A 26772-nucleotide genomic window follows, 5' to 3' on the forward strand; every position below is an offset into this window, starting at 1 on the left:
ATATATCAACTTCAATTTTTGAATAATTGCAGATTAAATAAAAGAAAATTATTTTGAATAATAAATAAAATAATCAAATTATTATTATTATTATTATTCATTAATTTCAATAAATTTTATAAAATTATTCAAAAAATTCAATTATTTTCAAAAATTTTAACAATATTCTTGAGAAGATAACAATTTCTTTATAGTTTTCAGAAAATTTTCGTATAAGAATTCAATTATTTTTAATGCAAAATTAATTAAATTTATCAAAAGAATTGAACCTTTTTCTTAAATTTTTATTAATTATATATATAAGAATTCAATTATTTTCGAAATAATTCAATTATTTTCTATAGAATTTCAATTATAGATTCCTCGAAAAAATTCAATTATATTCAAAAATTTTAATATATTTTTCTGAATATTCAATTATTTTTAAAATTTTCGATAAAATTATATAAAAATTTTAAAATGTTCAATTTTTATAGAATTTCTTGAAAGAATTAAATTATTTTCGAAACAATTCAATTATTTTCAATATGATTTTAATTAATTTCCTTGAAAGAAGTCAATCATTTTAAAAAATTGCAATAAAATTCTTCAGAAGAATTCAATTTTTTTCAGAATTTTGATAAAATTCTTTATTTATATAAGAATTCAATTATTTCCAATATAATTATAAATTAATTCCTCAAAAAAATTATTTTTTTTCAAAAATATTTTAATATTATTGATGAAAAAATTCAATTTTTTTAAAAAACTTTTTTATAAAATTATATAAAACTTTAATTATTTTTAAAAAGCAATTCAATTATATTTAATAAAATATTAATTAAATTTCTCGAAAGAATTGAATTGTTTTCTAAAATTTTTATTCAATTATATAAGAATTCAATTATTTTCTGTACAATTTTAATTTACTTTCTCGAGAGAATTCAATTATTCAAAAATTTTAATAAAATTCTATAGAAAATTATAGGTATTTTTTTTAAACTTTTGACAAAATGATATGAAAATTAAATTATTTTTAATAAAATTTTTATTTAATTTCTGGAAAGAATTGAGTTATTTTCCAAAAAATTCAATTATTTTCAATATAATTTTAATTATAACTTCCTAGAAAGAAGTGAATTATTTTTAAAAATTTGAATAAAATTTTTCCGAAGAATTTAATTTTTTTCAAAAATTTGATAACATTTTTTCTAAAAATTCAACTGTTTTCAATAAAATTTAAATTAATATCCTCGAAAGTATTCAAGTATTTTTGAAAATAATTGCAACAAAATTCTTCGGAATAATTTAATTTTTTTCATAAATTTTGATATAATTCTTTATAAAAATTCAATTATTTTTAAAAGTTAAAAAAAATTTTTTTGAAAAGAATTAAATTAATTTCAAAAATTTTAATAAATTTCTTGTCTCGAATAAAATTGTTTTCTTATATAAAATTTTTCTCAGGAATTCATTTTACTTGAAACAAATAATTTTTAATAAAAACTAAAATAAAAATAAGATTTTAAATAAAAAAATAATTTTTATTCAAAATTACTGTTCTATTAACATTTTTATTTACATATTTTTATTAAATAAATTTAATTTATAGCGTTAATTTCTGATATTGAAGCAAATAGTATTAAATTGTTTCAATTAGAAATTATTTGCATACAATAAAATATTTATCTCATAAAATATCTCTGATTATTAATAAAGACAAATATTTTTTAAGTGTAATCAAAAAATATAGGTAGTAAATATAATTATATAAAAGTAAATAAAATAATTAATTAAATTAAAATTGTAGAAAAAAAGGGAAAATACTGAATAGAAAATTGTAAATTTTTTATTCTATTTATAAAATTATAGTTTCATTCAATCACAAGTGGTTGTTGTTAAGAAAAATATTTTATTCGCGTATATAACAATATTAAGTAGTTTACGGCTAGAAAATATTTTACATTATTATTTATAATTTACAAATGTATAAAAGTGATAATTATTTCTAAAATCTCGTATTTGAGCATATGGTTCTTTTTATAACATGTATAGTTTTTATCACAAATAGACTTATTTTCTTAATGAACTTAATTAATTAGAATTAAAATTAAGAAACTAAATTTTCTTTATCAACATATGTATGCATGTATACGTGTAAAAAAAGGGGAAAGAGAAAAAATTTTTTCGAAAAATAATAAAAATTTATCATTATTCGCTTATTTTAATACTTTTCATTTCTAAGTGCTGTATAATAATTGATACTATCACTATATTGATATTTCAAGTAAGTAGAAATATTTGCACAAACGAAAATAATAAATTTTCTCTGCAGGAAAAATAAAGTTCATTTACAAGAAAATAAAGTTCATTCACAAAAAAATAAAGTTCATTCACAAGAAAATAAAAATTTCTTTATAGAAAAAAATAAAAGTCATCGACTGGAAAACAAAATTTATGCACAAAAAAAAAAAAAGAAAAAAGAAAACAGGATATGTTAATCTTCTATATGTTTATCATTCTCCTGATCAATATTTAGAGGAACTCGTGTCGAGTCCGTATGATGATTTTGATTTTCCATTCTTTTCATTGGCACTTGAATAATTCTTCTCTCACAACCCTCGACATTATTGTCACGATTCACTTGTTGTTCTAATTCCTCTAATGGAATAAGTCTCTTATCGACGATTTGTAACCAAATAATACACAAAACAAGTGTCGCGCCAGTGACACCAAATGTATGATATGTACCATAGCGATTGTAAATGATACCAACACAAATGGGACCCAATATTCTTGATACACAACCGGCGCCAGTCATCAGACCCATCCAAACACCTTGTGGTCGTGGTCCCAAAATTTTACTAAATATCGTTTGTGTCAATGACACACCCAATGGATAGCCAATTGTTGTAAATGTATAGCCAATGAGAAATTGTGTTATTGTCATTTGGGGCGTGTAACGACACCATTCTTGAATACTTGGGCAGCCAACTTTTTCCGTTCCATTCGCGTGCATCGTTTCATTTCCAAATGCTGTTGAGAGAATTAAATATATTCACTGTTAACTTAAAAGTATTAATAATCAAATTGCAACGAATTGATGCTAAAAATGTTGATCAAAACAAAAATTGATCTAAATTTTTGGCATTCGTTTGATACTTTCATCTAAAAAAACTGTTTATGAAAATTTAGGTTTCTTAATTGTTCAGATACCTATATTCTATAGAATATAAAAAACTGGTTAGAATTACATTTAATTACCACAAAGTGTTTTTCTAAGGATATCAAATTGATACCAAAAAAGTCAACGTTTTTTTTAGTTTGCTATCCTTAGAAAAACTGTGGCAGTAAAAATTGATTAGAACTAAATTTAATTTGCTTGGGAAAAAAAAGAATTGGAATTAAAGTAAAAGCACTGAATTTTAAATGTTACAGAATTGTTTGCCATTAATGTTAGATATGAAAATTTGTTGGGTATTTATATTTGATACTTACGACCGTATTCAGCAATTGGCGGTGGATCCGGTCCCCAAGGAATCATAAATAATCTTCCCACAAACATGCAGAAGAAACCACCCCACATCATTACTTTTCTTTCAGCAATTCTGTAAGAAAAAAAAAGCCACCTCATACTATTAATATATTTTAACGTTTGATTTTTATCTCCCGAAATAGTGTATACCGGAAATAGAGAAGAAAATTTCAAATAATAATTCACGTTTATTTTAATGATGGCAATAAACATTATTATGATAAGTTGTGATATTTATAGTAAATTAAAATTGATAACAACTGCGCAATAAGAATTTAGCAGAATTATTATTAATTTTTAATTTATTAGTAAAATTTATTATTAATTTATTATTAATTCAAAGGCAAAAAGTCAGTCACTAATTTAAATTAGTAAAAAAAATTATTTAACTTATTTAACTCAAAAATATTTTACTTATTTAAAATATTTAGGATTTTTTTTTTATTGTTAAATGAAAAATACCTTTTGCAAATTGGTCCAATCATTGCGAATACTCCACAGGCAATTAAAGCTCCTACGCTCATCATGATACCCACATAGTACATTGCTTCCTTACCTGTCCATGCAAATTGATTCATTGTCAAAGAACTACCAAGGCTGAAATAATTTAATTTTTAATTAGTATTTTAATTTACAATTAATATCTTAATTTCTAATTAATATTTTAATGTTTAATTCTAATCTTTTATTCATTTTTACTGCAATACTATTAAAATGATTTATTTTACATTTAATACTATAATTAATTTGCTTAATTTTAATACTTTTTAAAATATTAATCTTTTCCTTATTTGATACTTATTTACACCAAAAAGAAATTTTTTTTTAATTAAAAAATTAAACAAAGATTAAATTTCTTTCATTTAAAAAACAAATTTCTTTGATTTAAGGAAAATTTATTTTATCGAAAAACAATTTATTTATTTCAATGAAATTTTCTTTTATAAATTAAAAAATATTGATAAAATTTCTTTCATTTAAAGAACAAATTTTGTGGATTCAAGGAAAATTTATGTTTGGAGGATAATTTCCTTTTTGAATTAAAAAATATTAAATATCTAATGATAAAATTTCTTTTATTTAAAAAATAAATTTCTTAAATTCAAAGAAAATTTATTTGATTAACAAAAACAAATTTTTCAAAGATATTGCCCTTGAATTAAAGAGTACTATTAAACAATGATAAAAATTCTTTCATTTAAAAAACAAATTTTTTGGATTCTAAGAAAACTTGTTTAAATGAAATAAAATTTTTTTAAAGTCAAAGAAATTTTCTTTGAATGAAAAAGCCTCTTTTTGTTTGATAGGAAAATTTATTTTAAAAGGAAAAAGAAAGAATCTAAGAAACTATTTTCTTTGAATTAACAAAAATTTTTTTCTCAGTGTAAGTTTAAATATTTTTTTTTTAATTACTACTTTAATTTTTTAAAAAATTAATATATTTTCTTTTATTACATAAACTTTTTCCTCTCAATTTAAACAGAAAATATTATTTTCTTACTAAAACAATTTAATTGGACATTTTTTTCATGTTTATTTATTAATTTCATAATCTTATTGGAAAAAATAAATAGAATTACAAAACTTACGTTTCAATGAGAACGAAATTAAAGACAAAGACTAAAAATGCACATATTAGGGTCCAAGATGCGACATAATCGATTTTCCTTGATTTCCATGTTGATTCTTCTGAAAGTTCTGTTAAAGAAAAAGAATTATAAAAAATTAATTTGAATCATTTGATTATTTTAATTTTATTTGATTCAAATAAATTTTTTTCAAATGTAATTATTAGTTATATTTTTTTATACAAAGAGTAGATTAAGATTTTTGCTAATTTGTTATAATTATTTTGAACAAAAGTTTGATTTTTAATTGGAGATGATAAAAATTGTTCAAAATTGATTTTTAATTGGAGATAAAAATTATTCAAAATTGATTTTTAATGGGAGATAAAAAAAATATTCAAAATACCATTAGAATCGTTTTGCTCCTTTAAAGCTTCGCGAGCTGCAATTTTGTGTTCAGTGAAATTTCCCGGAAGAAATAGAAGAAAATTAAGAATGCCCAATAGTACATTAATCCAACCAACTGATGTATACATATTAATGGGCAAACCAAAAATATAGAATCCTTGTGGTCCCAAAAATGTCACTGCTGCTTGTAAAGCTGGTCCGACCACAAATCCCAATACCTGCACACACGCGTACATACAATATATTTAAAGAAAAAAAATTTGCTTTAACAACACATAAAATGATTTAGCATAAACATATCGCGATAAAAATACTGGACATGTTTCTTTTTATATTCTAGATTCCCATTTAAAAATTCTAAGAGAGAATCTTTATACATACAATATTGAGAAAAAAAAGTATTTCAAACCTGCGCTAGGGACACCATCGATACAGCGTGTGTCCTTTCTGAAAATCTCGTGGCAGCTGATAGATAAGATCTCGCTACCGCAATATTTGCTGTAAAAGAATTACATTTCATTTTTAAATTTCTTTTCACCATTTTTTTTTCTTCATTCACACCTTTAGTGTCAAGTAGATTTTTCAAGATATCGCGATATTCTTCACCAAGAAAGAAAAAGAGAGAGAGAGAAGAGAAAAAATTTACTTCCTGCTTAAAATAGATTTAGAGCACTTAGTAAATATTTTCTAAATCTATTTGTAGTTTTTAGTTAAATAAAAAATGTGGGAAAAATTTTTTTATAAAGAAAATTTATTTCATTCAAATAATAATTTTCTCGTCTATTATCAAATAAATATTAATTTAAATTAAATAGTATTGAATTGAATTAAATATTTACTTGGATTAAATAATATTTTTTGTATTAAATAATATTAAATTGAATTAAATATTCATTTGGATTAATGTAATATTTATTTAATTTAAATTGATTTTAATAATTTTTCGACTTTTATCAAATAAATATTAATTTGAATTAAATAGTATCGAATTGAATTAAATATTTACTTGGATTAAATAATATTTTTCGTATTAAATAATATTGAATTGAATTAAATATTCATTCGGATTAAAGTAAAATTTATTTAATTTAAATTGATTTTAATTGAATAATTTTTTTTATTCGATTAGATATTATTTGATTCGAAAACAAAAATTATTGATTCGATTGAAAAATTAATTAATAAATTAATTGAAAAATTAATTAATTAATTGATTAAAATCAATTAATTTTTTCTTAAATTAATTGATTTAAGAAAAAAATAATTTATTTTTTTAATTAAATATTTATTTACCATGAAAATCAAGTAATTGATTATTTTAACATTTAATTCTAATTTTTTTTTAAATAAATTTTTTATTTAAATTATTGAAAAATTAGGGAAAAAATATTTTCCTAAAGAGTTTAATAATAATAATTTGAAAAATAAATTTTGATAAATATAATTACCGGAACTTACGCCAACCAAAAAACGTGACACGAGCATGGCCATTTTTCTCGATTCAATTGGAAGAATTTCGAGGATACTGTAAAATCCGGAAGCAAATGTAAAAATGGCTAATGTTATTAGCATTGGTAATCTTGATGATCCTAATTTATTACTCCACCAGCCAATTAATGGTGAGAATATCATTTGTCCCAGGGGATTTGCGGCAACGGCAAATGTCATAAATTCAACTCCAGTCGAATCTAACTAAATGAAAATGTCGACAAATTAATTCAAAACACTTTATTTACTATTATTATTATTTGCTTTTTGGTAAATTTGTTTCTTCAATTATTTTAGATCTTTTTATTGCAAAATATTTTATTTTTTTTATTGTTATTAACTTCAGTAACTAAAAGAAAAATAAATGTATTAAATATTATAATATACATTTAAAAAGAAACACATTTTCTAAAATATTATTTTAATTAAATTCCAAAAATTTGGTAATGTTTTTTTATTTATTATTTATTTCTTATATTATATTTGTTGGTCATTTTTATTTTTATAGAGTAGATTAATAAATAATAAAAGTAAATATAGCAAATTCTAATTGGAACACGTCTTTCAAAACAAATTTTTATTTTTGAATTTTCTTTTATAATTTATTTTGTACTAATAGATTTTATATTATTTATTTAAAATTTTAATTCGTTCATTTTAAATTCGTTTTAAAATTTTAATTCATTTTAAAATTAAATTACCTTCTTTTGTAAGTAATCATAAATTCCGGTAAGAACTATACTGAATCCTAAAGACATTAGAAACATTGTGAAATAAATAACGTAAATGCTTCTCCATCTTGCTCTTCTTTGGTCAAAATTTTCAAGACTGTCACCACGAAATGAATGAGCTCTATAAAAAATATTATTATTATTAGGTATTTTTATTATTATATTAAATAATAATGAAAAATTAATATTAATTTAAATTCCATACATGACAAAATATTATTATTATTAGGTATTTTTATTATTATATTAAATAATAATAACAAATTATTATTAATTTAAATTCCATACATGACAATATATTATTATTATGTATTACTATTGTCGTTGAATTAGTAAAATTCTACTAAAAATTAGTAAAATTTCACTAATAATTGTTAATAAAATTATTACTTAAATTTAAATTAAATTCAAATTACTTAAATTACTTAAAATCATTTGCTGGACGATTTTTCATCATTTGTCATTAGTAACTTTCTACTTATTCTGATTTAGAGAGTAAAGAGAAAAAAAATTAATTTCGTTCGCTTTTTGAAAATTCAAAACTTTAGGGACGAATTTTACATAATAGCCGGTAATTGTTATTAAATGGAAAAACAAAAAGAAAAATTGATATATGTTAAAATTTATGTTCCATGAATCAGCAAATCTTGAACTTAATAATCAAAAAGCAAAATATGTAATAAATGTCTTTCGCGAAGGCTTTGAAAGAAAAATAAGGTGAAAATGCTTATTAAAAATGTTAAAAGTAAAAAAACAATAAAATTTAAATAGAAAAATTTTTATTAACTTAAATTTTCTTAAATAATAATTAAAGATTTTTTTTAAATAATAATTAATAATAATTAAACCTAATAATGTTTTATTTTGATAAATAAATAAGTATAAATGATATAACTTACTTTTTGCGATAGTACTTTTTATACCAATCCATTGTTATTATTTAATATATTCTCTTTCTCCTGGACGAAATAATTAATTAGCTGTTCTAAAATTAAAATACATTAATTAAAACAATTAAACAGAATTCTATATTAAATTACAATTAAACAATATTTTGGTTACGTATTTAAAAAAAGAATTTAAGAAACAAGATAATTTTTTTGATAATGCTAATTAATTTTTTTAATTTAATTACCTTTTTTCAAATCAAGTTTAGAAAATCAAGAATTAAAAAACAATCTCTAAAAAATATAGTTTTATTTTAAAATTAATCTATACCAAAAATACGCAAAAAATCAATAATTATACTTACCGAATTTTTTTATTAATTAAAAAGTCGAATTATCATTTTTTGATGTAAATAATAGACTAGAAAATTATTTCTATCTCTTTGCTGTGTGCATTAAGTGAAGAGTCTTTTTTTTTATCATTTTGATAACGTTTAGTGCATTTGGTAAAACTGAAAAATACAAATAAATCGTTTGAATTTAAGAAAAAATTAAACAATTGTTAAAGATAAAAGAAAGATAAGGAGCAAAAAAAAATATTTTTAAATTAGTTTCAATGCGATGAAGAAAAATACTTCGATTCGCTATCAATAATTTGTTTTGTGTAGAAATTAGCAAATCACATTTTTTGGCGCCACAGTTTTATTATCAAACTTAGAGTAGACTTTTTTCGTAACTATTTTTTATTTCGGTGCATTAACTAAAATTAAAAAGAAAATCTAGTTTTATTTATTTTGATTTATTTTTTATTAATTTATTAATTACATATTTATTACTAATTAATTAATAAAATTTTGCATTAATAATTAATTAAATTTTTATTATTAAATAATTTATTAATTAAATTTTTATTGTTAATTAATTTAGTAATTAAATTCCTATTATTAATTAATTTATATTCACAGATAAATTAAATTGAAACTTGAAAATTGAGTGTAATCTGATTTAATTACTTTTTTATTTACATTTCGCTACTTATTTACACTAAATCACATACTAAATTATTTGTTAAACATTAAACGTATTATCATTTAATCGAATTCAATCCGTAAATATTGTAATTGTAAATTGTTTGTTATTGATTTAAAAATACAACAATTAATAAATAATACATTGAGGTGAATCCACTCTTTAATTTATTATACCCATAATGATGCTTATTAACCGATCACGTTCCGTATTTGTCATACATTTTAAAATTCCGGTATTATTTTCAAGCAGAACAAAGAAAAAAATTCCGATGAATTTGAAAATCATCCAAAGAGTATTTTTTTCTTTTGTTGTTAATTCACATCTTCGTTTCCACTCATAAAAATTATTAAATATTTTTTATTATTCAGTAATTATTAATGTAAATTAATGTATTCAAATATGTTAATTGTAAACATAATTATTTAATTAATAAAAAAAGTGAATTATAAATTAAAAATTATGAATTAGAAATTAGATTATAAATTAAATAATTAGTAGAAAAAACAAAATAAATTTTTTATGATTTAATATTTATTTTAAAAATAAAGTTAATAATCAATTTAACAAAAATTAAGGAAATATTTATCATTTTTGTAGAAGTTTGTTAGTACATTTAGCAGAAGTTTGTTTGTTACTTTAGCATTTAATCAAGAATTTTTTTTTCAAAAAAAGGGAATTTAGCATGAAAAAAATAAAATGAAAAAAAATTGATAAATATTTTTTGGGTAAAATTTATTTACAAATATTTTTTTTCACCTTTTTTTCTTGTCAGCTCTGTTCCATGTGAACACAAATTGTTGTTGAATTGAAAATACTGTAACTATACATCGAGATAAATCACAGATTAGATTATTTCTAGCATTCTACAATTAGTTTTCTTGCTTTTTTCGTAACTGTAAATCTTTGGCAAGCTTTGTTTCTTTTTTTTGTCACAAAATTTAATTTGTTGCGAAGAAATTAGTTTTTTTTTTTTGTTTATAGAGGAAAAAGAGAAATAAATGGCATCGAGTTTGTTAACTGTTACAAGTGTAAACCTCGTATCGAGACAACAAACTGCCAGAGACGGTTCAAATATACGCGGATAAAGCCTCTTTACTCTCGCAAATAAACTTGGACTTTCCACTTTCAGGCGCGAAGCAATTGTCTTTAGAACCCAGGATTTATTTGTTATTATCTATTGTTTAAAAATCGAGAAGAAAATTTATAGGTTGAATAAATTATTTTTACATAATTTTAAATAAAATTCTCTGTTTGGGAAAATTATGACTCGAGTTGTTGTTTGAAGTTTAATTTTTTAACACTAAAGCAGTAGGAAAAAAAAATTATTTATGAGAGAAGAAAATATGATCTGAAAGGAAAAAATACCATCTTTCGGTGAAGGTCGCGATTGAAGAAATAATCAGGTGGCTTGAAATATTTACCTTCTTAAATTAGTATTTTTTAATTTTTAAAATTGTTTTAATTTGTAAAATTTATTTTTAACAAGTCGAAGCAATTTTTTAATAGATTTTTTTTTATAGAAACATTACTTTATTTATTTATTATTATTATTATTTATTTAATAAATAAATAAAATATTGTATGACAAGAAATATTTACTTAATTCAGAAACCAAGAAATCATTTTTTGAATCATTGAAACTTTTTTATTAAATTTTTATTATTTTTATTATACAAAAAGAGGTAAAATATTTATTTAATCGAAGTATCTAATGAAAAAGTATTTTAATAATTGTGAAAACTATTTTTTAATAATATTGGTAATTATAGAAGAAAACAATTTACAAAATAAGAAAGTTCTTTGAAAAAAATACTCAGAAAAAACATGTTGATAATTAATCAAAACTTCCCTGAAAATATTAATTTAGGCTGGAAATTAAAATTTCCTCTAAAGAGAGCATTAGGACATTTAAAAATCTGACAGCTAAGGAATGTGGTCTTTTAAATACAGGAGCGTAAATGTTTCAGGTAGTTGTGCCCAAAAGTAAAAGGGAAACTTCAAATTAATAAGTGAAACGAAGGAAAAAAAGTTCAAATCTACGCTGCAACGATTTTGATTTCTATAAAAGCTGTTAGTTGGATTCTTTAGGAAGTGGATTATTATTTAATTCCTCCTTTATATAAAAGTACAAATTGGAGATCCCTTATATAATTATTACATAACAACCCTTAATTACATTTTCATCATAATACTAAATTAAATCAGTCCTTTAATTAAATTATTTTTTTTTTCTTTTTTCCTAAAATTCCAACTAATTTCTTCTTTCCTAAAACTCCAAACAATTTTTTTCCTACAATACCAAACAATTTCTTCTTTTCCCTAAAAATTCCCTAAAAATTTCCCTAAAATTCGAAACAATTTCTTCTTCCCTAAAATTCAAAACAATTTCTTCTTTCCTAAAATACCAAACAATTTAAATAGTTCGAAAAAAAATTGCATTTCTGAAAAATTAATAGAATTACAATGAATTCGACGAATATTATACTTTATATTTAGTCCATTATTTATTTAAATAAATCGTCGGAAGAGATCTTTATTACAAAATAAAATAAGAAAATTACATATTAATACATAATTACTTACTTTGACGAACAAGCGAAAATATATTATAATTTTGCGGAATAATTTAATTTTCAACTCCGTCAACATACTCTCTCTCTCTTCTTTTTTTTCTCTCTCTCTCTCTGGTTTAAATGTTTCAAGATTTCACGTTTTTCTTTTTCGTTTTTTTTGCAGTTATCAGATATTAATCATAACGTATAGAAGTAGTAGCTTATTTATCAAATCATTTAATTACATCTTATTAAAATTAAGTGGTTGATTGATTAACAGCTTCTGTTGTCGTGCTGGTTGAATCTGAGATTGGTTTTTCTTGTATTTCAAGCCAAGGCAGTCTCTTTTGCAATTCCAGTCTGAAAATTATAATTATGTCTGATGACTCTTCTTTTCGATTCATAGTCTGATAATTGGAGCAAATCTCTAGAACTTTTCTGAATGAAAACTTATTTTATATAAAAATGGATAAAATAGGCAAAGAATTCAGAAATCAATAGAATTAATATTGATTCGTGAATTGGTTCTTAAAATAATTGAAGATTGACAATTAAATAGGTAGTTAAAAGGTGAATAGATTAATTAGCGACGATTTAAGCAAACATTTTTTGCCAGTAATTTTGTATCTTAGTTTTAAATTTATATTTTATTTTCAGATAATGAGGAATTATTTTTACCTGTATCGAGGATGACTGATGGCATAAACATAAGGATCTAAACAAGCGACAGCTTTGCAGCAACAAGCTGGAATCATTGTCACTGCGGGTGTTAATAAAGCTTTATTCCCGAAAGCTCCGATCATCGCCATCACTCCGTACGGTGTCCATGCAGCAACGAACAGGAAGCAAATTGTCACCGCTGCCTGTAAGTAAAAAAATACTTTACTAATTTTTTCCAAATTCCAAATTTTTCAATTTTACTAAAATGGGGAACCATTCGTACCTTGGCAATGCGAATTTCCGCCGATTGAGCATTTGCATTTGCATTACTCCTCAAACTCTCGACATTCATTTTCTTCGCCTGTTCCCGAAGTGCTTTCTCGTGATCCATTACGTGACCGACCATTCGACTGTAATAAAATATAATAAGTGTCATTGGTATTGCATACGAGAAGGTAAATATTGTCCCGGTGAACATGCGAATTTCAGGTGTATCAGTTATATAATCAAAGGTGCAACTTGTCAAAAATCCTTCTGGAGCAAAACGTCCCCAGACACCCATCACAGGCATTAAACCCCATGGAATCGTGTAGGACCATATGAGAACAATGAATAACATCACTTGACCCCGTGTTAGTTTTCCATCCAATGGTCTCGCTATTGTACTAAAACAGAAACAATAGAAAATTTTAATAACTTTTCACGAGAAGAAATTCTATTTTTAAAAATCTTAATAAAATTTTTAGGAAGAATACAATTATTTTCATAAATTCTAATTTTAATTTATAATAAAATTTTAATAAATTTTTTTTTTAATTTTTAATAAAATTCTTGTTAAGAATTATATTATATTTTCATAAATAATACACTTTTTGCAGAATTTGTATTACTTTAAATGTCGAATTTCAATAAAATTTCTCGAAATAAATCAATTATTTAAAAAATTTTAATTACATTTTTCGAAAGAATTCAATTCTTTTCAGAAATTTTGTTACATTACTTGGCCAGAATTCAATTATATTTTCATAAATAATAAAATTCTTTGTAGAAATTCAATTATGTACTTTAAATATAATTTTAATAAAATTTCTGAAAAGAATTCAATTATTTTTAAAAATATTGTTAAAATTCTTAACAAGAATCCAATTAATTTCTTAAATAATAAAATTCCTGACAGGAATTCAATTACGTTAAACTAAATTTTAATAAAATTTCTACAAAAAATTCAATTGTTCTTAAAAAATTTAATTAAATTGTTTGAAAGAATTGAATTATTTTTAGAAATTTTCTTATTTCTTGGCAAGGATTCAAATACATTTTTATAAATAAAAAAATCTTTGCAGAAATTCAATTACTTTAATTATTATTTTATAATAAAATTTCTCGAAAGAATTCAATTATTTTTATAAATAATAAAATTCTTGTCAGAAATTCAATTATTTTCATGAATAATAAAATTTTTATCAGGGCTTCAATTACTTTAAGTTTAAATATAGAATTTCAATACAATTTCTCGAAAGAATTTCATTATTTCAAAAATTTTAACTACATTTTTAGAAAGAATTCAATTATTTCAAAAATTTTAATTAAATTTTTTGAAAGAATTCAATTATTTTCACAAATTTTATTACATTTCTTGGCCAGAATTAAATTATTTTTATAAATAATAAAATTCTTTGCAGAAATTCAATTATTTTTAAAAATCTTGTTAAAATTCTTATCAAAAATCCAATTAATTTCTTAATTAATAAAATTTCTCGAAAAAATTCAATTATTTCTAAACATTTTATTTAAATTTTTCGTAAGAAATGAATTATTTTTAATAATTTTGTTACATTTCTTAGCAAGAATTCAATTATATTTTCATAAATAAAAAAATTCTTTGCAGAATTTCAATCACTTTAAATATAATTTTAAATAATTTCTCAAAAGAATTTTTTTATTTATGAAAATATAATTGAATTCTTGCCAAGAAATGTAACAAAATTATTAAAAATAATTCATTTCTTACGAAAAATTTTAATAAAATTTTTAAAAATAATTGAATTTTTTCAAGAAATTTTTTTCTTTTATGAAAATTATATTTTTTATTTATGAAAATATAATTTTAATCCTTGTCAAAAAATATATCACAATTTCTGAAAATAATTAAATACTATCGAAATATTTTCTTAAGATTTTTAAAAATAATTTGATTGTTTTTATAAATTTTGTTACATTTTTTGTCAAGAATTGAATTATATTTTCATAAATAAAAAAATTCTTTGCTGTAATTCAATTACTTTAAATATAATTTGAATAAAATTTCTCGAAAACGTTCAATTATTTTTATAAACTTAATTAAATTTCTCGAAAGAATTTAATTATTTTCAAAAATTGTGTTACATTTTATGGCAAGAATTTAATTTTTTTTAAATAATAAAATTCCTGGCAGGAATTCAATTACTTTAAACACAATTTTAATCAAAATTTCTGGAAAAAATTCCATTATTTCTAAAAATTTTAATACACTTTTCGTAAGAATTGATGCAAAACCTTATTTTGTATTAATAAAAATTATTTTTTCTACAATAATTTATAAGTAAATATTAAATGTAAAAATTGCGATGTTTTAAAATATAAATTAAGATTACATTTTTAATTAAGATTGTTAATTTACAAAAATTTTGTTTAATTAACTTTGTTATTATTTAATCTTCAAAACATTAAATTGGAATTTTATTAATTTTTGTTATTTTTTAATTTTTTAAAACACTAAATTGGAATTTTGTCAATTTTTAATATTCAAAATATTTAAAGAGAAAAATTTTTTTTTTTAAATTAGAAAGCAAAGAAACAAACAAAAAAATCTTGAATTATTTTTGTTTTAAAAACAAGCATCGGGATAGAAAATTTTCTATTGTTACCTGTATCTATCATAGGCTATCGCTGCATTCGTTGTACCAGCGCCAATTCCCGATAATGTGCCCATAAATCCAAAAATTTGACATCCAAGATTTCCGAGCGCAAAGCCAGTGTTTATTGAATTGTAAATGAAAATTGGAGTCTTGAGCATCATCATAAAATCACATATCGCCAAATTCACTACAAACATATTCGACGGCGTTCTTAACGACTTGGCCCTGTTGAACACAAAAATCTGTCAGTATTTATTGAATCTTTAACGTCATTTCAATCTAATCGAAATATTTCCATAGCATTTTTTAAATTATTCTCTGTGATTTAATTCTGAAATTTACAGTGAAACATTTCGAAGGGGAATTTAAATGAAATGTCAAAAAGGGAAAAATAAATATTCTTTTATTTTCGATAATTATTTTTCCATATTAGGAATTAGAGGGGAAAATTATCGTTAGGAATCGTTATTATGAAAAAAATTGTCGTAATTGGGATAAATACAGAAAAAAAAACTAGAATTATTCAGAAAATTATGACTTACGAGCAGAAAATCCAGATAACGAGACCATTTCCTAGGAGAGCGATGAAGGTGAATAGAACGTAGAGAAGAGCTAGAAGATAGTGAAGGGAGGGGTTCGGCTCAGGATACACCAGCCAATGTTCCGGTATATGAATCAATTCCTCTGGTGGAACGTTCCATCCTAGCAGACGTGGTGCCCCTGCCGGGAGTCGCGCTTCCCAGTGAACACTACTGTTGTACATATCGGTTGATCCATTCGCCAGAACCCGTCACCTTGATCGCTCCAAATCTGATCGCTTCTTTTTATACGCACTTGAAACTGCCCACCGCAAATCCACGCTTAGGGCTTTCTTTACTTGAGACCTTAATTCAGTTATTTAAGGGGCTTCACGAAGCTAAGTCGCGGATTATCGTTTCATCTAACGATAGTCAGCGAAAAAATTCCGTGAATGTCAACCTTCTCATCCTTCACCCCTTTTATCACTCTCTCTCTCCCTTTTTTTCTTTCTCTTGTCCCCTGACTCTTCCCCGGCCCTTTAATTTATTCCTAAAAAATCTTTTTCAATCCTCAAATTTTTATTTCTATTAAAAAATTGAGACAAATACAAAAAAGACCAGAATTAGATAAAATCGTTTATTACGTAAAATTGACAGAGATTTTTTACTTAAATAAATTAAGTTAAAAATTGTACTCTTATTTTCATTTTTCGCTAGAAATAAATTAAGTTAAAATTTGGTTCTAAATAAAATTTATAATATAGAAAAATAGAATTTTGAAATTAAGTTACTAAAAGATAAAATTGACTCTATTCTCGACCTTGACGTTCGGTCGAGTCATCAGCTAGTGTATGAGCTGGTAAATAAATGGACGGATTGTTTGGATCGCGTAAAAGTGGATTCCTTAGGGTTAGAGTTGCAACGCCAACGCTACTGTAACCTTTGTCGTACAATGAACAGTAGGGCACATTAAAATCGAGGAGAAATTGCCAAATTTGATTGTAGGTCCAATCAAAAATTGGATTCACTCTCATTAATTCCGCCCATCCTGGATCTGTTTTACAAAATGGTTCGAGATTCTCTGCGTATGGATCAGCTTTACGCGTTCCCATTAGGCATGCACGTAATTTTGGATTCTCCTTGGTAAACTTTGTCAAGGCTTCCTTCATTGGACGATTCTTTCTCACTACTCTTAATCCATAGTAGGCCGCTGCTTTCGCCACGAATTCATCCACCTGTCAGACATTTAGACGAGTTATTTAGTGTCTGTAGAATTAAATTGCTCAATGTCCGGAAATAAATAAATTTTGATCGAAGAAGTACTTCTATTTAAAATTTTTTTAATTTTTAAATTATAGAAATTACAATTTTCAGAAAATGCAAATTTTAGAGATTGTAAATTTTTTAAATTGTAAATTTTAGAAAATGTAAACTTTAGACAATTACAAAAATTTTTGAAATTGAATTAATAATTTACTGAAATTAAATTGAAATTTTTCTGAAATTAAATTCATAAATTTTAATAAAATTCCTTGCAAGAATTCAATTATATTTTCAAAAACAATAAAATTCTTTGCAGAAATTCAATTATGTACTTTAAATATTATAATTTCAATAAAATTTCGCTAATGAATTCTATTAATTCAAAAATCTTAATAAAAATCTTTGAAAAAATTCAATTATTTTCCGATATTTTTATAAAATTCTTATAAAGAATTGAATTTTTTGTAAAATAATAAAATTATTTGCAAAAATTCAATTACTTTAAATTTTTTAATAAAATTTCTCCAAAAAATTCAATTATTTTTAAAAATCTTAATTAAATTTTTCGAAAGAATTCAATTATTTTTAATAATTTTGTTACATTTCATGTCAATAATTCAATTATTTTCGTAAATAATAATAATATTCCTAATAGGACTGCAATTATTTTAAACATAAAATTTCAATAAAATTTCACAAATGAATTCAATTCATTCAAAAATCTTGGAAAAAATTCAATTATTTTCCAAAATTTTTAAAAAATTCTTATCAAGATTTCAATTATTTTCTTAAATAATAAAATTATTTACAGGAATTCAATTACTTTAAATTTTGTAATAAAATTTCTAGCAAAACTTCAATTATTTTTAAAAATCTTCATTTAATTTTTCGAAAAAATTCAATTTTTAGAAATTTTGTTACATTTCTTGTCAATAATTCAATTATATTTTCTTAAATATGTACTTTAAAATTTTAAATATAGAATTTCAATGAGATTTCTCGAAAGTATTCAATTATTTTTAAAAAATCTTGATAAAATTCTTATCAAGAATTTAATTATTTTCTTAAATAATAAAATTCCTGGCAAGAATTCAATTACTTTAAACAGAATTTTAATAACATTTCTGTAAAAAATTCCTATATTTTTAAAAATTTTAATAAACTTTCCGTAAGAATTAAATTATTTTCTATACAATTTTAATTGAATTAAATAAATTTAATTATTTTTGACAATTTTAATAAAATTCTATATAGAATTAAATTATTTCAGATTTAAAATTGTAAATTTTAGAAAATATAAATTTTAGAAAATACAAATTTTAGAAAATACCTACAAATTTTAGAAATTTAAAAGTTTTTTGAATTAAATGGAAAATTTTCTGAAATTGAATTGAAAATTTAATAAAATTAAATTCATAAATTTGAAATTGAATTCAAAGTTTTCTGAAATTAAATAGAAAATGTTCTGAAATAAAAATTTGTTAATAGAAAAAAGTTAAATTGATTCTGAATTTCACCTCGGGGAATGAATCGCCAATTATGTATAAACTCAGTAAAGGTTCAGATCCCTTTAGGGCAAGAAAAGCGGAAGTCAAGTGTAACACTGCCGTGCAATCTTTACCGCCATTGAAGGAGAGGAAAACTTCGTTAGACGAAAATCTAGAACAAATTTCATTAATTAACTCATGTAAATTAATGTATGAATTCACAACAATATTGACAGAAAATCAGTTTATTAAAAACTGCACATTTTTCATTATTCAAATACAAAAAAAAATTTGAAATTAATTAAAAAATTTGTGAAACTAATTTCAAAAATTTAAAAATTAAATTTCAGAAGTAGAAATTAAATTTGAAAATCGATTTTACCTATCGAAGCACTCCTCAATAATGCTCCAACTGCGTTTCAAATGATGATGGGCTTGAATTTTTTCAAACACCTTTTCGGCTATCGATCGACTGAATTTCCGATCATTAAAACGACTCTCTGAGAATGAATTTTGAAATTCCCTTTTTGCAATTATAACGTCCTCTTTTTTGCCCTCAAATGTAATTCTCGTCGAATGTTTCGCACCAAATTGTTGTGGATAACTTCCAATATTTACGCGACCTTTCCACCTTTCTGCAAATGCATCCAAACCCTTGACTATTTTTACTTCCTTCAGAGCAATATCCAATTCGTCTATAAATAATGGAACACCTCCTTTTAAAGTTGAGATAATTTTATCAACTGCAGGTTGAAAATATTTCGGTGAACCAGGAAGCACGTAGACATTATTCACCTTTATCACAGCAAATTTTTCTGTAAAAAGAAAATTAGACATAGAAATTGAAAATACAAAAAATTTTATTTTTATTAAAAATACTTGTGTACGACTTTTTGGACTTTTTTCGACTTATTTTCAAAACGTTTTTCGACGTTTTTTAAATTTTTGAATGACTAAAGCGACTTTTTGCGCCTTAAATTCAATCCTAAACCTACATTTTGAAAACTTACGTGATTTTATGTAGATCACTTCAGAGGAAGATGGTGCCATTGCATAGCGTTTAACTTCCGGTTCATTTGGTAATAATTTTTTATAAATATCTAATAATTCTTTATTCTCCTCGATTTCTAATTTGAAACATTTACCAACTGCCTCGTATGTAAGATCATCGTGAGTTGGTCCCACTCCACCGGATGTGAAGACAATGGGATAATTTTTCGAGACTTCCGATAATTCTTTGGCAATATCGAAAACCTATTGAAGAAATTAATTAAAAATGCAGTTTTTGAAGAAAAGAAAAACTATTCGATCTGAGTTTTTTAAAATGAAAATACAGTGAAATTTGCTTACTGAATCTGGAATTATGATAACTTTATGAAATTTAATTCCTATTGCGTATAATTTCGAGGCCAAATAGGATGTATTTTTGTCTTCAACTTGACCTCTTAAGATTTCATCTCCAATGACAATCAATACTGCTGTGTTTTTCTCCATTTGGACGATTTTTCTAAATTCGAAATTAGAAATAAAAAATTAAATCTTTAATTAAAATTTATCTGAATAGAGAAGAGATTTTCTGAATAATTCAGAATTAAAATTTCTGACTTGTTAAATAAAGATGGAGAGTATTTATGAAAAAAACTTAATTTTTATTACGAAAGAAAAAAAATGCTTATGTTACAATTTTGTACATTAGGTAAACGACGGATTTAAATCTGCATATTTTTAACTAAACTAGCTGTTGATTCTGTCTCCATTTTTGTCGATTTCTTTTTAGTTTGGAAAAATTTTTTCCCCTTTATTTTTCCCGCTAATTCCGATTTTTTCGCATCTTTCGCTTGATAGACTTCTTTGCGTAATTCCGCCAACTGTTGATTTATCAGATTGGTTTTCTCTTTATTTGGATTTTTCGATTTGCCCAGCTACAAAAAAAAAACAATAATGAAAATCTATTAAAAGAATTATGAAAAAAAATCTTCGAACTTACATTTTTTAGATTGAGAGACACCTTTTGTGCTTTAGATTTAAGGCGATGTGTGCGAGAAACTGCGACCTTGAAAACATTTTTCGCCGTTTTATTCGAACCCTTATTCTTTGCCATCGTTCCCCTGGGAAGTAAACAGTTAAGAATCAGCATTTAATTTGGCTTTCTTCATTGCTGGCTCCCCGCCTTTTAATATTTTTTGCGTTAAAAAGAATGAGACTCGCATCATTTCTTTATTTGGCGCTACATTACGAACATTATGAATTTCAATCAAAGTTTCGGAGCACAATTCTGTTTTAATATTCTCTTCGACTAATAATTTTGCAATATCAGTGGCCTTCTCGTTTTTCTCCGGTTTCACGAAACAATAAACGTGAATTTTTGTTTTTTTCGTTGAAACATCGATAATTTCCTCGTCAGTGAATAAATCTTGGAATACGTCTAAAAATTCAACTGCAATCGCTGGAAGATTCATGACAATATGTTCAGTACCCGGTTCACCAGTTTCTCGTCGTTTTAAAATATCATTTTTCACTTCATTCCTTAGAAAATCCCTACCGTCTTTATTAAATGCCGACAAATTGTCCTTTGTTTTATTAATTTTCGAATTTATCACAAGATAATTGTGGGAATTTGGATTTAAATCATTGGCGAGTACTTTAATTCCCTTACGTGCGGCGGGAACGGAGAATGGACCAACACCGGCAAATACATCGTAGAGCACGTCCTGTGGTTTTAAAAATTCAACAATTCTCTCGTGTTCGGTTCCCAATCGTGGATTCCAATAGACTTTGGCAAAATCAAATTGATATCGACATCCATTCTCTTTGACTTCGACAATTGTATTTTCTTCGCCTGCCAAAATCTCCATGGAGAAATGTCGAAATGTCGTGTCAATGATGTTTAATTTATTAACCACTGTTTTTGAATTTGGTACCTTATCGAGAATCACTTGACCAATTAATGTTTTATAAGGCAATTGACAATCTCGTAGATTTAAATGAACAATGTGTCCAATTTGACTGAATGAACCTGGTGCCTCGATGTCTTCGGGGAAAATTGCCTTCAATGTTTCTTCTAATCGTAAATTATCGTAAGTCACTTGTAAATCAGTTAGGGAAAATTTTCCATTTTGTGATTCGATTATTTCCCTGTCTTCATCGGTGAAATCTTGGAAATTGTCTATTTTCTTTGGATCGAGATAAATTGTCGTTAATTTATCACAAGTGGCGATTGATTTGAATTGTCTCAATTTTAGAAAATACTTTTTAACTATGGGAATAATTTTTGAAATATTCCCTTCTTGGAATTGTAATGAGGGAACTTTGAATGATGTTTTAAAGGCGTCGCGATCTAAATTTTTCATTCCACGAACAGAAGCTGGTGGAACCAGCAAAGAAGCCATCGTACTTTTATAAAATCGAGAATGTACCCTTGAAAAATTGAGTCGCAGTGTGGAAATAAAATATCCACTCATTTATTGCCAGATATGCTGAATCCCGTCTTTGCAGAGGCCGATAACCTAAAAGCATTTATTTAATTTTATAGAGAAAGATATTTTTTTTACTATACTAATATTTTCACATTTTCTTTTTATCAATTACATGCTTTTTTGTAGTAGTAGAGAAAAAAGAAAGCGAGGACAGGATTCAACTATCTGGCAATAGATGAACACAAATTACTGTATTTCGTTTGATAGAATTTATTATAAAGTTGAAAATAATTGAATTTTGAAAAAATGTATAAACAAGGTTGCCACAGGTCATTCAGGCAAAAATCAGGGAAAGTAGAATTGGTTAGGAAAATTGGGGAAAAGTCAGAGATTTTTATTAAAATTCTGAATTTTTGTGTATTTTTTTATTGTCTCATAAAATTACCACGAATTCTAATATAAAACCCTCAATTTGTTCTATTTCTGACAATAATTTCTTTTTAAATAACTTAATTCTTTAAGAACTATCATAAAATTATTACTTATAAATTATTTAATGAATAATTTTACTTAAAAATTTCAAAATTAATTAAATTTTAAAAGTGTAACGTTTACAATTTCCATAAATAGATAAATTTCAGAAGGTTTACATTTCGAATTTTATAAAATTTCAGTTTTTAATAAATTTAATTAATAATTTTAAAGAACTTAGATTTTCGAAAAATTTTAATAATTCAAATTCTTCTGAAATCAGTTAAGTTTTTTAACACAATTTATTATTAAAAGTAATGGATTTATAGATTTTAGTTAAAAACTCTAAATAATTAAATAAATTATTATAAGTTGTTGAATTTCAAAAAGTTTTGAATTTTAAATTTTGAAATCTTAATTCCTATGGAAAAATAATAATGATTAAATATTTATTTAAAGAAGAAGTTATTGGTGTTTTCGAATAATTTCATAATTAAAGAAATTTGTAAATTATAGTAATAGAATATTTTTTTGAGTATCTAATCATTTTCAGAGTGAATTAGAATATTGTTTAGAAACAAGGAAAAAGTCCGGAAATCAGGAAAATATAAAATAATATTTTTGTAGCAACCCTGAAAAAGAAAGAATTTTTTTTTTAATAATTGAACATTACAAAATCTAATCGAAATACAAAATACTCTGATGGATAAAAAAAATTATGTATAAAATATTTGAATGATAAACTTAACCTATTTTTCTAACCTCTATTGACACCGCTCAAAACGTTCAAAAACTATCACAAAATATGTACATTTGTAAGTAGTACAATAGTTTCACAGATTTAAACAAATTTTATTTATAAGAAGTGATAATATTTAATGTTAAGTTTAAACACGTGCTCAGTTTCAAAGTTTAAATGCATTTTTTTAAGATAAGAAAAAGAATGTAAAAGTAGGTCGTATAATTTACCTTTTATTAGTTGAAAGTAAGTTCGCACACTATTCTCGCCCAATCTACAATATCTTTGCAATTTTAATACTAAAAAATGTTGTTTTCTGAATTATTATTTAAATAAATTTATTAATTTCAGTCATGAGAGTAAAAAAATTCCAATATGCTTGTATTTTCATGAAATAATAAAAATGGCGAACTTGTCACGTGTTGCGTAGTCACGCCTTTTAAATGGCGATTTTTAATTGACTTATTTTACTTCTAAAAGTAACCACATGTATAAGCGCTGTCAACGATTTATCGTAATTACGTCACCGGTCAATGACCTACAGAGACAAAACCTACCCTTGTGACAAAATGTCAGAACTAATTTCGTAGTTTCCGTTCTTTAAACGACCTGAACTTTGGTTGTCATTGTTGGCTTGTTCTTGTTCTGTTTTTGCCATTTTTGCCGGAGTGAATTTGTCAATAAACAAACTTATTTTTCAATTCAAGCAGTTTGTAATTTTTCAAAATGAGTAAAGCACATCCACCAGAATTGAAAAAGTAAGTAATTTTTAATTATTCGTTAGTACTATGCTTAGAATTTAATTTTGAAATTTTTTGAGGTTAGGTATAGCAACGCGTACTTATTACGTTTATTAATTATTTTTTTTACTATTCTTCTAGATACATGGACAAGAAATTATCTCGTGAGTATTCATATTGTTTGCCTAATAATTTAATTTATCTACAAATTATTTACTTACGTTTTCTAATTTATTTCTATTTTTTTAGTGAAGCTCAATGGGGGACGACATGTTATCGGTATTTTGCGTGGTTTCGATCCCTTCATGAATATGGTGGTGGACGAAACTATTGAGGAGTGCAAGGATGGTTCTAAAAATAATATTGGAATGGTTGTAAGTAAAAAAAGGATTATTTCGAAAAATAGACGTAAAGGAATTTTAATTTATCTTTTAAGTATTAAACGTCTGGTTTAAGGTTTTATAAGCAGGCTTCGCACTCGTTTACTAAAACCTACTATTTACTACTTTTTCTACGTCATTCTACTATTTGAGTACTTTTTTTAAAATTTCAGACACTAAAATCTACTATTTCTGATTTCTTTTGAAAATTTACACTACTTTAATTCAAATTATTCAATTATTTTCAAAAAATATTCGAAATTAAATTATTTTCATAAATAATAAAATTTCCTCATGAATTCAATTAATTTAGAATAGCATTTTGAAAAAATGAATTAAAAATTAATTACTTTCACTAATAATAGTATTTTTTCATGGAAATACAATTATTTAAAAAAATTCTAAACAAGAATTCAATTATTTTCATAAATAGTTGAACTCATCGAAGAATTTAAATTATTTTTAATACTATTTTAAATTAATTAATCGAAAAATTTAATTATTTTCACAAATAATGTTTTCTACAAGAATTTAAATTATTTGAAATAAAATTTTCATAATATTTATTATATTTTGAAAATACAGTCAGGTCTCGCCAAGTGTCGTTTTCAGTAAGTGTCATGACTCACAAAGTGTCATCGTTCAAGACCCAACAAGTGTCACTTTTCCCACTTTTTTTTACCCTCTCCAATGCTAAAAATGGACTTCCCCAAACCGGTTTGCAACATAAACCAATGAAATGGCCACTTTTATTAAAGGGGCGTGGCTTAGGCCACTGACACTTACTGAGACAGACGGTCTCAAAAAATTCCCAGTGACGACACTTAGCGAGACCTGACTGTATAAATTATTTTAAACTTTTTTAAAATTTAATTAATTATCGAATGCGAAGCCTGTATAAGCAAATCTACAAATTATAACTAAAATTTCAATTTGCATTTATCAGTTAATTTTTCTATATAATTATTAATGGAAAAAACAACCAGTTTCTGTGATTTTAATAGAAATTTTCTTTTCCAAACAGGTAATTAGAGGCAATAGTGTGATAATGCTAGAAGCACTGGACAGAATATGACCTGCAATTATTTTAGATAATTTGAAAATCATTCGAAGTTCAATATTTTCAAAGCTGTAAAATAATATTATCATTCCCATGATAATGCATCGAATAATTGTGTTTACTCAATTAAACTCTTATTTTCTATTAGTATATAATTTGTACCAATAATAAAACATTTTTTTTATATAAAATTTATATTGATTATTTTTGTTGTTGTAATACATCATGTATATAATTCTATTGTGTAAGCTTACAATCAACCCAAAATAGTGTTCAACTTACGAATCAATATTCTAGGTGTACCAAAAAATTACGTTGAATTTGAAAAAAAAAATTTTCATACAAAGATTTCGATTTTTTTTTCTTTTTGTTTCGAGTGAGGCTCACACACTCAATGAGTATATTTTCTACCTAACTATCTACAGTAGATAATCGCTCGCAATTTACGTGGATCACAAATAGAAATTACAAAGATTCAGATCACGTGATAATGTCGAGATTTTATTTTTTTTTGCGAACCACATACAATTGAAAAATGTTTCCGATATTTAAATTTATCTTAATAATATTTCTTTTCGTGGAAAACTATTATTTACAGATTGAGAATTCTACGAAATACATTTTTTCCCATTGGTGACAATACTAGTGACAATATATAATATTTATGAATATAGATTTTTCTTGATACAAATAAACTACAAGCAATTAATAAAAATATGTATTTTAAAGTGAAAAAAGAATTTAGTGAGTCGTTTTTTTCACTTGTGATGTGATTAAATTAGAAATCTATTAAACTTCTTTACACCAACTCTTTATAATTGAAAGTTTCCATAATAAATTATATCTTTCTTTTGTTTAATTTTTCTTTGTAAAATATACAAGAATTTTCCCGCAATTTACAAGAAAATGGAAAATTCCATAAATATTGCAAAATTATTTAACATGAAGTTTAATTGATAAC

At 23.8% G+C, this 26772-nt stretch overlaps 5 protein-coding genes across 8 annotated transcripts; 1 reads left to right on the plus strand and 4 right to left on the minus strand.

Annotated features, from left to right (window-relative positions):
- Window positions 1-1808: 1808 nt before the first annotated feature.
- LOC122499900 (major facilitator superfamily domain-containing protein 8) lies at window positions 1809-10746 on the minus strand. 2 transcript variants are annotated; one of them, XM_043608476.1, is made up of 11 exons: window positions 10385-10746; window positions 8962-9108; window positions 8609-8694; window positions 7680-7830; window positions 6939-7182; window positions 5900-5988; window positions 5489-5708; window positions 5104-5212; window positions 3977-4111; window positions 3478-3587; window positions 1809-3015 (listed from the first exon to the last, which is right to left on the minus strand). In XM_043608476.1, exons 3-11 carry the CDS (start codon window positions 8638-8640, stop codon window positions 2477-2479), a joined length of 1629 nt encoding a protein of 542 aa, XP_043464411.1. In that variant the 5' UTR covers window positions 8641-8694; window positions 8962-9108; window positions 10385-10746; the 3' UTR covers window positions 1809-2476. The 2 variants fall into 2 exon arrangements, with proteins under 2 accessions (XP_043464411.1, XP_043464412.1); XM_043608477.1 differs by lacking the exons at window positions 8609-8694; window positions 8962-9108; window positions 10385-10746 and having other exon boundaries at window positions 6939-7178; window positions 7680-7817.
- A 1364-nt stretch (window positions 10747-12110) lies between these two features.
- LOC122499903 (opsin, ultraviolet-sensitive) lies at window positions 12111-16593 on the minus strand. Its single transcript, XM_043608484.1, has 5 exons — window positions 16280-16593; window positions 15747-15962; window positions 13124-13505; window positions 12859-13043; window positions 12111-12540 (listed from the first exon to the last, which is right to left on the minus strand). The coding sequence occupies exons 1-5, from the start codon at window positions 16498-16500 to the stop codon at window positions 12438-12440; spliced, it is 1107 nt and encodes a 368-aa protein (XP_043464419.1). The 5' UTR covers window positions 16501-16593; the 3' UTR covers window positions 12111-12437.
- A 285-nt stretch (window positions 16594-16878) lies between these two features.
- On the minus strand, window positions 16879-24068 carry LOC122499901 (FAD synthase-like). 3 transcript variants are annotated; one of them, XM_043608481.1, is made up of 9 exons: window positions 23862-24057; window positions 22422-22511; window positions 20993-21113; window positions 20697-20927; window positions 20356-20512; window positions 20016-20259; window positions 19388-19820; window positions 19036-19177; window positions 16879-17490 (listed from the first exon to the last, which is right to left on the minus strand). In XM_043608481.1, the coding sequence occupies exons 5-9, from the start codon at window positions 20497-20499 to the stop codon at window positions 17065-17067; spliced, it is 1389 nt and encodes a 462-aa protein (XP_043464416.1). In that variant the 5' UTR covers window positions 20500-20512; window positions 20697-20927; window positions 20993-21113; window positions 22422-22511; window positions 23862-24057; the 3' UTR covers window positions 16879-17064. The 3 variants fall into 3 exon arrangements, with proteins under 3 accessions (XP_043464416.1, XP_043464413.1, XP_043464417.1); XM_043608478.1 differs by lacking the exon at window positions 22422-22511 and having other exon boundaries at window positions 23862-24053; XM_043608482.1 differs by lacking the exons at window positions 20697-20927; window positions 20993-21113; window positions 22422-22511 and having other exon boundaries at window positions 23862-24068.
- On the minus strand, window positions 21120-22415 carry LOC122499902 (tRNA (guanine(37)-N1)-methyltransferase). Its single transcript, XM_043608483.1, has one exon. It carries the CDS (start codon window positions 22392-22394, stop codon window positions 21129-21131), a length of 1266 nt encoding a protein of 421 aa, XP_043464418.1. The 5' UTR covers window positions 22395-22415; the 3' UTR covers window positions 21120-21128.
- Window positions 24069-24229: 161 nt separating the features above from the next.
- LOC122499904 (probable small nuclear ribonucleoprotein G) lies at window positions 24230-26002 on the plus strand. The gene is made up of 4 exons (XM_043608485.1): window positions 24230-24389; window positions 24513-24535; window positions 24621-24745; window positions 25776-26002. Exons 1-4 carry the CDS (start codon window positions 24358-24360, stop codon window positions 25824-25826), a joined length of 231 nt encoding a protein of 76 aa, XP_043464420.1. The 5' UTR covers window positions 24230-24357; the 3' UTR covers window positions 25827-26002.
- Window positions 26003-26772: the final 770 nt, after the last annotated feature.

The sequence above is a fragment of the Leptopilina heterotoma genome, unplaced genomic scaffold (assembly GCF_015476425.1).
Source record: "Leptopilina heterotoma isolate Lh14 unplaced genomic scaffold, ASM1547642v1 Lhet_18, whole genome shotgun sequence".
NCBI classification, from domain to species: domain Eukaryota; kingdom Metazoa; phylum Arthropoda; class Insecta; order Hymenoptera; family Figitidae; genus Leptopilina; species Leptopilina heterotoma.